This window comes from Vipera ursinii (assembly GCF_947247035.1).
Source record: "Vipera ursinii genome assembly, chromosome: 2".
NCBI classification, from domain to species: domain Eukaryota; kingdom Metazoa; phylum Chordata; class Lepidosauria; order Squamata; family Viperidae; genus Vipera; species Vipera ursinii.
The window spans coordinates 55527990-55538503 of record NC_139513.1 but is presented as its reverse complement, the minus strand read 5'-3'; the positions used below and the strand labels follow the sequence as shown (position 1 = coordinate 55538503).

The 10514-nt window shown below is 40.2% G+C and overlaps 1 protein-coding gene across 1 annotated transcript in view; it reads left to right on the top strand.

Annotated features, from left to right (window-relative positions):
• Positions 1 to 5087: 5087 nt before the first annotated feature.
• COL7A1 (collagen type VII alpha 1 chain) overlaps positions 5088 to 10514 on the top strand; it is a gene marked incomplete at its 5' end in the record, with an annotated part of 134524 nt that continues 129097 nt past the window's right edge. The window contains 5 exons of the mRNA XM_083353344.1: positions 5088 to 5172; positions 6349 to 6529; positions 8134 to 8293; positions 8788 to 8881; positions 10330 to 10488. Coding sequence (XP_083209470.1) covers positions 5088 to 5172; positions 6349 to 6529; positions 8134 to 8293; positions 8788 to 8881; positions 10330 to 10488 — 679 coding nt within the window. The remainder of the gene's footprint in view (positions 5173 to 6348; positions 6530 to 8133; positions 8294 to 8787; positions 8882 to 10329; positions 10489 to 10514) is intronic.

The following is a 10514-nucleotide window of genomic DNA, read 5'->3' as shown; positions in this document are numbered from 1 at the left end:
CTTCTTCTTCTTCTTCTTCTGCCCTGCGCTGCTTCTAACTCTTGTTTCCACTTGTCTAATCATTCAGAAATCAGCTTTCCTTTCTATGCGTCTTGTCATCTGGAAGCCCTCTCCAGGAAGGTTCTCCTGTTTCTGGGACTTGGGCAGCAGCCACTGACACGTTGTTGGCCGTGCTCAGTGGCTTTCCATGAACGGGGTGACTGTTCTCTTCCTCCTGTTCTTTGATGACTCACTGCCTTAAATCAGCTTTTGACAGTTCAAAGAAACTTAATCATAGAACCTTGATTCGCTCCTCCCCCGGTTGTTGGACTTTAATTCCCATCACCCTAAGCAGCAGGTTGACCGTTGGGACCTGTAGTGCAAAAACATCAGCCAACTCTAGATTTGGTACCATTGCCATAGACTGCTCAACTAGGGGAGAAGGATTCACTGAAAAAAGATTACTAGCCCAGAATCATATTTTTATTCTAAAAGGAGCAAACCGAGGGTAGCAGAAAACTTTACAACAGTCTTGTATGCAGGGCTTTTTTTGTCATAGAACGCTCAGAATGGAGTTCCCGAACCTTTTTTGGATGGAACCTTGTAGGGTAGGCAAGGTGGGTTGTATGACATGTGTGAGTTCCGGCACCTTTTTCTTTTACAAAAAAAAACCCTGCTTGTATGATAGATTGGACTGAGATGAAGACCTGGTCAGGTTACCTAGTGAGGATTATAACTGGTATAGATTCAAATGCTGGCTTCCCTGATCCATAAATACTGTAGGTGATCCATAAATGAATAATAAAAAATAATGCTACATTTTGTTTTTGCAGGCTGATTTTGCTAGTAACGCTTTAAAAGGCAATAATAGGTGGTCCCATCATAATTGAGGAAGACCTTTGGACTTTTGAAAGACAGGCTGGATATTTAAAGATTAGGGTATATAAAGCCTCATGCAACCTTTGGGGCTCCTCCCTCCATTTTATAAATATTTCTGAAGTACCTGCACATGCTGAACTATCTTATCTCCTTCCTCATAGCTGCTGGGCAGGGAGGTAGTAGCTTGGCTGGAGTTCACCAGGATAGAAACTGTTTTTAGTAACTTGGGGGCAAGAAGAAATTACACTTTCCTTGGGACCAAAAAGAGCCCAGAAATAATTATCCTTGAGGAAAGCTCTGTACACAAGAACAGTGAATTCAAATTTGATTTTCAGTCTAGAACATTTATGACTGATAGGTGGTGCATGAACGCAGGCAATTGCGGCTTGTTCAGCAAGCTATGATTAGTTAACCCATGGCTTAGCATATTGTGTGAATTTACCCTTAGCATCACAGACCATGTTGTTTTACATTGTTTTGAGCTACACTTCAGCAAGGTCTCAGTTTTCCCACCTCATTCTAATTATGCTACTTGTAAGACATGCCTGGTTGTACTTTGCATCAAAGTGTAATGTGGTTTCCTTATTTTGATTTTATTATGAAGTGTGAACAAATAGGACCTAAATGTAGGAGACAGTCATTTTCCTCCAATGGCTGCAATTGCTCTTTAGGCTCTATACAATTTATGAACTCATATTTTTCCTATGTGCATGTGGGAACTTGCACAATTCATTTCTAGTGAATTCTCCAATTCAACTACAAGAGACTTCATATATGCATGAAGTTTATATTGAATGCCTATTTATCTGACAAAGTATTGCATGCATGCCCATAATATTGCATTTATAATCTGTTTCAGTAAGCACTCTGGCTATAAATTCAAGTTTGAGGAACGAGTGCGAGAAATTAAAGAGGTTTCCACCCCTCTTTTTAAAGGGGTAAAAGACATTCTGCTACATTTCAGTGGCATAATCTAGGACAACGGAGGGAACACCCGCAGGCTGCAGACTGTTTACCATTTGCTGTTTTGTCCATTATTGTACTGAATAGAGATTCGTCTGTTTCCCTGAAGCTGCTAGGGTAAAATACGAGAAAATGTACATACACATTTAATTACCTGATTCACAGATTGTGCTCTCCAACTCTGCCACTTCCTATTAAAAGACCTGATCTTGTTCTAGGATAGTAAGAAAGGGAGAATGCTCTTGACGTGATCCAAAATGCCTTTCCTGTGAATTCCCTGATTTAACCCAAGGATGTGTGTGCTATAAAAAGACAAGAGAAACTTCGGAAGGCAGATGATGCAAAGATCTAAGTGGCTAGGAAGTTTTCATTGTGAAAGTCACAATGTATTACCCCTGCACTCTAAATTAGCCATTGCATTGGTGGCCTTTTAGTGGCCAATTCAAGGTGTTGGTTATTACCCTACGTAACGTGGGTCCAGATGACCTGAGGAACCATCCCATCCAACTTGGACTGGCCCACCCCAACCGTGCCGTCAGAGGAGGCATGTTGCAGGCTCCGTTGGTCAAGGATTTCTGGCTGGCGGGGTCTAGGAAAATGGCCGCCTCTGCATGGCTTCTGCCCTTTGGAACATTTTACCCCTGAGGTGAGATTGGCTTCCGCCCTTCTGACCTGCCCCAAGAGCCTGAATACCTGGGTCTGACAGACAGATGGGGCTCTGGTGTGGGAGCATGGCCCTGGAGGCGGTTGATGAAATAAAAAGCAATCCCTCCTGCCCACCCCACACATCCTGTTCCCTCCATCCCCTCTCTTAACTATAGTTCTATTTGGACTGTAATTTTTATTTTCATTGTTTTAGAAATATTTATCTTTTATGATTACAGGTAGTCCTCGACTTTCAGCCACAGTTGAGCTCAAAATTTATGTTGCTAAGTGAGACATTTGTTAAGAGAGTTTTGCTCCCTTTTACGACTTTTCTTGCCACAGTTGTTAAGTGAATCACTGCAGAGGGTAAGTTAGTAATACTGTTGTGAAGTTAATCTGGCTTTCCCGTTGACTTAGCTTGTCAGAAGTTCGCAAAAGGTGATCACATGACACCGGGACACTGTAGCCATCATAAATATGAGTCAGCCAAGTGTCTGAAATTTTGATCACATGACCATGGGGATGCTGTGATGGTCATAAGTGTGAAAAATTGTCATAAGTCACTTTTTTCAGTGCCGTTGTAATTTTGAAAATGGTCACTAAATGAACTGTTGTAAATCGAGGACTGCCTGTGCAGTACTTTTAACAGTCAGCTGCCCAGAGTTGTTTTGAAATGAGATGGGTGGCAAATACATTTAATAAATAAATAAATATAGTTCTGAATTATTTGTCTAGTAGAATAAACCCAGCAAGGTACTTCATTATTATTTCCGTTACTTCAGGTTGAGAGACAATGCCACATGAAAAATCCAGCTAGAGTCTGAACTTAAATTATAAGAACGATGAATACTTAAGTGTCCTATATATAGTATATATTTAAATGATCTGTGCTATTTAATTTTAGAAGTTTCAAAAGTTTCCATTCAGTGGAATTGATGAAACTAAGCCAAGAGTTTTGCATAATTCCTTTTTTTTTAAAAAAGGGGGGGGAATCCTGTTTTGTTGTTTTTTTAAGAAAGGAGATCATTACAAAGAGAAAATATGTACGCGGTGTGATCTAACCACTAAGTATCTAGATGATTAAGGTGAAGGTTTGTTTCCACTAGAATGGATTTCTTCCTTTTTCACCTAATCATCTGGTTTGGCCCATAATAAAGGCTTATATAAGTGATGGTTGTGGGTTCACCCATTATGCTAAACAATGATTTGTTTAAGCATGGGTATTCTGTTTTGTCAACTAAGACTTTCCTCTTGTATAATACAAACTGAGAGTTTAACATCCTGTTCTCTTCCTTACTCTCTCTGAGGAAAGATGTCAACAAGTTAACAGTGATTTGTTCAATAAGCTATGATATGCAAACTGGAATGACAGTATGTATGAAATAGATTATAGTGACCTGATTTACACATTGTGCTGAGCCATAAGCCATGGTTTATAAACCACAATGGCCAGGTACACATATGTGTTAAGCCTAGTCCAAAAAAAAATCGCATGATTTATTGCTGCATGTAAAGTCAATCACTTATATCTGGAGCTTCCAGATTAATCCATCTATTATATCTGGAGCTTCCAATTTCATTGATCCAAAAGGATCAAGTATCATTTATTATGCGCATGTGTGGATTTGTGCTTCTATGAATAGTAAATGAAGATGTATAAATGCTTTAAGAATTCAAACATTAAAAATTCCATAATGAAGTGATCTGATAAAGGAAGATTAATGCATTAAAGGGAAGATACATCTATCATTCTTTGCATTTCGGCCTCATCTGGTAGTTCTCAGTTAACTACCCATTTAAAAGGAGAGATTTTGAATGAAATATATTTAGACCTGTATAGTTCTAATAAAATACATTTATTTAAATATCAATATTTGTGTGGCTTAAATATTTTTTAGTGTGCAAAAGAGATGGAATGTACCAATGTACAATATAAATGCATGTGGGCTAATAACAGCTTGACTATTCTTTCCCAAAATGCAGGTGGAAACCAAATTCTCATGCTGATAATTTCCCAGGAAACAGTGGGCATTTTAACTAAGGCACTAGGTTTCATAAGCATATGTCTTCATCCTTCCTTTCTAGTTTTGGTCTTGTAGCCAACTGCCTTCTTCCATCAGTAAGTTACTAAAGAGCAGTTCCTCAACTTCATGTCTCTCAGAAATTTTGCATTATAATATCTATTGTTCCTGAAAATTTGGGGGCATACTGGCTAGAGCTGCTGGAGACGGCAGTCCTGAATTTCTGAAGGCTACTGATTTGGAGAAGTATATAGAGATATATAGAAGCTGATATATAGCTGAGAGTAGTATATGAACTCTTAAATATTCTGTTCTGTACTGCCTGATTTTTCCTGTTATTAAATGCACTGCACTCGGGTCTTTGCAGTCATCTTCATCTCTTTGGCCATGGGTAAGCAAACAACATAAAATTATAGGAAGCCTATTTGAATTTCCAGAGAAACAATGAGATATAAAAGTAGTATATAAATAAGCAAGGACTGTGGAGATCCTTTTTTCCCCTAATCTGTTTTCTTGGGTTGGAGACTAGGGTAATACTTCAGTATTATCTGAAAAACCGAGCATGCTTCCATCTCATATTCTTTATTTCAGACTCTCATAATGAGAAGGGAAACGCTGTTCCTCGCAGCACTCCATGCTGTACTCTTTGCTTCCATACAAGTCATGGCTCAAAAAAGGGAGAGAGGTGAGTCACGGTTAATTTAACCCTGCATGGCAGCCCTATAGATTGGAACACCAACTTCTGTCTTTTTGCATTGGCTAGAGGAGTTATAGCAGGAAGCTATAACTTCAGGAAAGCTAAGAGGTAAAGCTGTCCATCTGTTAGAGAAGGCCCCTGGAGAGAAGGGTTTGTCAAAACACCACTTAAAATCTTGGAGAGCTGCACAAAGCGCCATATGTTACGATTTCTCTTCTAGCACACCTGGTGTAATAGGAGAGCAAAGATTAGATGCTGGAGTTCATTTGGGAGTCCCCAGCAACTACAGGGGGATGAGAGTTCACGTGTGGAGTTGAACATGGCCAGGTTTATTTTTCACAACTTTGTGTATTTGAAAGCATTTTCATTTAAAAAAAAAACAACCAGTTACAGAACATACCTGGCACACAGTTCTTAATTATAATTTCATAACAGCTGTGCAATGAGAGGAAAGGAACACTGCTATTTTTTTTCTCCTCAACATTACAAATTTTCTAGCCATATAATACTAATAATTCCTTTGACTGTGGGGGGTGATGGTGGGTAATTTAGGGATAGGAAACCTCTGCTCCTGGACCTAATTTCAGAAGCCTTGATAAACGTTTTCCTCCCTTCCTTGCAACCTGCTGCTTGAAAGAGAGAACAGAGGGTGTAATAAGAAAGAGTGTACCTAGCTTTAACTGTGCCATACATGTAGTCTTCTGAAGAGATCTCATCTGAAGGAATGCAGCTCACAATAGAAAAAAGCTATGCATTTATGGAGTAGGGGCTATGAATTGATGACTCTAAAATTTTATTTGCCAAGGCTTAGTCATGACTCACTACTTCCAAACTGAATCATGATATTGTGATTGTAAATCAAAGACTATCTGTAGTCTTCTCACACTAGTTATTAAGCCAAGGCTTTTTCTACCTCTTCTCTAGTGTAATGACTTCAATGGTCAAATCAAGTTATGGACTCATTGTATGAAGTGCACAAAAGCTGTAGACCTTTTTGAATAGGAATGATTCAGTCTGGCTCTGTGGGATTAAAGGTTCAAGCTAGTATGTAACTGTGTGTAGACCAAGCCCAGCTTGTGCTGTTCTTTTGCCTTGTAATATAAATGGATGGAGGGGATCCACTGATGAAGATAAGCTTTCTGATCAGTTGATATTGCCTTGCAGTGATCTGCACCAACGTGTACCTGGCTGACATTGTATTCCTAGTAGATGGATCCTCTAGCATTGGCAGGGGAAATTTCCGCATGATTCGATCCTTCATGGAAGGACTGGTTGTTCCTTTTGTCAATGTGGTGGGTGTGAATGGGGTACGTTATGCAGCTGTGCAGTACAGTGATGACCCCAGGTGAGTCCTAGTCTTCTTGCTTTTAGTTTTACTCACTTTAGATGAATTCTTGGAGAACATCTGTGTTACTGACTTGGATAATTAAATGGGGCTGCTGTATTCCAAGACATAATTTCACTAAATGCTAGATGCTGGGATCAATCAGTTTGCCTTCATGGCATGTAGAATTCTTTGAGTTTTCTAGATGGCCACAATTGGGAACATGATGTTCAATATATTAGATAGCCTGCCTTCCCCAAGACTGGTGCCATGCAAGCTGGGAGTTGAATTCAATGCTCCCTGAAAGATACTGGTCTGGGGAAAATTGAGATGTCACATTCCAAGGAACTGTTACTGGTTTCATTTGCAGTTAAAACTCTATTTACTTCTAACCATCCAAAATAACAGAATAACAGAGTTGGAAGGGACCTTGGAAGTCTTCTAGTCCAATCCCCTGCTCAGGCAGGAAACCTTATACCATTTCAGACAAATGACTGTCCAATTGCTTGTTAAAAACCTCCATCCACAACTTCTAAGGCAAGCTGTTCCACTGGTTTATTGTTCTCACTGTCAGGAAATTTCTCCTTAGTTTTGGTTGCTTCTTTCCTTGGTTAGTTTCCATCTGTTGCTTCTTGTCCTGCCCTCAGATGCTTTGGAGAATAGCTTGACTCCCCCTTCTTTGTGGCAACCCCTGAGATATTAGAACACTGCTACCATGTCAGCCCTCATCCTTGCCTTCATTAAACTAGATATACCCAATTCCAGCAACTGTTCTTTTTATGATTTAGCCCAGGGATCACCAACTTGTGGTCCGTGGCCCACTACCGGGCCGTGGCCTGCTAGCCACCGGGCCACAGAACAGGCTGCCCAGTGCACACACTCACCTCACTCGCGCTAGCACTGCCGCCATGCAAACAGGCACTGCGTGGCAAAAATGGGGCACTGCATGGTGAAAACGGGATGCTGTCTGTCGAAAATGCCACTACAAGGCAAAAACAAGGTGCTGCGTGGCAAAAGTGCTAGTGAGTGTCACGCGGCTTCTAGCACTGCCCCATTTGCATCACACGTGCTCGCGGCCCGTTTGTGTGTGTGCGCACACACGTAAAATGCTTCTCTCTCCCTTTTCCTCCGGTCTGCCAACCGAGAAAGGTTGGAGATCTCTGGTTTAGCCTCTTGACCCCCGTCCCTTATTCCTGAAGGATGACCCTCAAAATAACCAGCCTGCAATTTTCAAGAGAAGGAAAAATATTAATCTTCTCTTTTATTCTATTTGCAGAGTAAATCTATTTGATTAGAAAATGTGCATTGAGTAACGTATTGGGCACAAAAGGGGCTGCTGTTTGTGTCTATGTCTGTTTGTGTATATCTTGCACATATTCTTGAGATTCGTATTCGCTCTAAAGACAAACAAAACTGCATTCATGACATATAATTGCCTGTTACTTGTTAGAGGAGCCAAGTGCTCTATTTATAACATTGAAAAGCTCCCAAAAAAACCTCGCAGAGATTGATTTAAAAAAAACAACTACAAAAATCAGTTACAGAGCAGTAATCTGAGAAATACTTCCTGTCACCTGATGGACTTTCAAATAATAGTATTACTTTTAATTTTGTTCCGATTCCAGGACTGAGTTCGAATTCTCTGACTTTCTCAATGGAACGGAAGTGATACGGGCTGTCCAAGAGATAGCCTTCAAGGGTGGAAATACTCGCACAGGAGCAGGCCTGCGTTATGTAGCAGATAATTTATTTGGGGCCAGTCAGCTCCGGCCTAACATTCCAAAGGTACGGTGAAAACGTTTTCTGCCCCAACAGAAAGAGAAGGGAATGGCCAGAGAGTCCTGGGCATAATCCTACAGGTTTTGCCAATTCTTACAGCCATTTTTGGTCTCTTATAATATTGCAAACTCATGTTTTTCAGTGGAAGTATGACCTGTTGCTTCCTGAATGCTGAATGGATGTAGCACTTAAACCTCAACTTTTTTGAACTTAAAGGGCTGTATGAGCAATATCTGTCCTATTCTAGTAAGCAAAACACCCCACAAGGAACATTTAAACGCTACATATTGTTAATAGACCGACATTAAAAAATAACTCTTACTGGTGTTCTGAAATAAGGGTATTGGTTCCTAGAAACACGTTTAGCAGTCTTGATCTTTATTTCTGCCTCAGTCATTTAATGGCAGCTGGTCAGGCTGAGCATACACTGAGCTGTTCTTCAAAAAGAATTGACCTTAAGTCATTTGTGTTACTTATTATTGCATTTTCTTTTCCCTTAGATCTGTATTCTCATTACTGATGGAAAGTCTCAGGATGAGGTTGAGCAGACAGCCTTAAAACTGAAGAATCAAGGCATTAAAGTCTTTGCTGTGGGTGAGTGATCTTGCAGTGTAGGATGGGTATCAAATAAGGACAAATTTAATGGGACGTTCTCCCTCCGCACCAGCCACTAGGTCCCATTATCTCCTGCTTGTTGTTAACTGTTTGCTGAAAGAAAAACATATTGGATGGGTGGTACGTGAAATGCATAAACCAGTTCCTACTTGCCAGATTAGGGATAGGTGAGATTGAGAACATTGCAAGCACGGGATGGGCCCTCTAGGTTTATTAATCCTGGAACCCCCTCTCCACCCCACCCCCCTGACTTTGCTTATGTCTCCAATAAGCCTGGGGAAGTCTGCACTTGCAAACTGAGAATTCAGTTCTACGACTATAATACAGCTCCCAGGCTAATTGTTGCAGAAAATAATTGTTTATCGGTGCATTGTTCTTGATGCATAGATAAATATTTTTCCAGATTAGAATTTAAAATTAAAAAAAATAAAAGCAAGTGAAGTGCTTAAAAAAGATGGCCATGTCAATTTCTGTTATACAGAAACACAAGTACTATTTTGGCAGGAGAAATCCCTTGAAGATCATTGCTTTTATTAAATCAACTCCAAAGCCACAAAAATGTACAGGCTTTCAAAATCTCCACATTTCTTCATCAAGCAAGATATTCATCTCACCACCCGATTATGAAGACATTGCCATTTTAATGTCTTTAATAATGCTTCTTCTCCTATCTTTCCCCATTCTTTTTTTAATGTATTGCCCGCTGAAGAAATCTCAAAGGGCAGGGCAAGAAAGTTACATGCATTTTTGGCATTTGCCTAAGAAAAGCATAGTCCTAATATGGATTTCAAATTACAAATGTTTGTGTGTAATATATGTGTGGAAGCATGTTTTTCTTAGCAAAACCATAGAAGACTTCTAGTACTTTCCAAGCATTTTTTTGAAGGAGGACAAAATATATCCCTAGAGAGCTTGGAGCAACTATTACTGTGGTGGAAATTTTGCAACTTTGGATTAAAAACAACTAGGACAAGAACTGGCAGAGCTTAACTGGTCTCAACTGTTCTTTAGGGCAATAGACTGGAGTTTTTCTCAGCCCTATCTTAAGATGTTGGGTACTGAAGTGCATTCAAAAGATGTGCCCTTCCAGGGAGCTCAGGTTATAGTAGCTTTCCAAATTACAAGGGTTAAATCAGGTTTATAGTTTCAGGAGGCCTCCATATGTTTTGGTTTAAGGCTTCCATGTTTCTTCCCTTTGGTCAAGTTGGCCAGGGGGCTGATGGGAGTGGAACCCAAAATGTCTAAGGATGCCAGTTTCTCAATCTCAGTTTAAATAATGGCAAAACTTACCTTAGCGATCAAAGCTCAGTTTATTCCGAGAGTTGCTCCCAGTGTGAAAAAGACTGAGTGCCACAATAATATAGCAATTGTTTAATGGAGGATCGGAGCTGAAGCAGAGTGTTTCTTTTTTTCTCTCCTTCACCCAGGTATCAAAAATGCAGACCGGAAGGAGCTTGACCGAGTGGCTTCCACACCCACAGAAGATTATTCCTTCTATGTTACTGATTTTAAAATCCTGGCATCCCTCCTGCCGCTGGTGTCACAGAAGGTGTGTGCCAGCACAGGAGGCATCCTCCAAACAATAGGTAAAGGATTTGGAGGACTTTGGTGT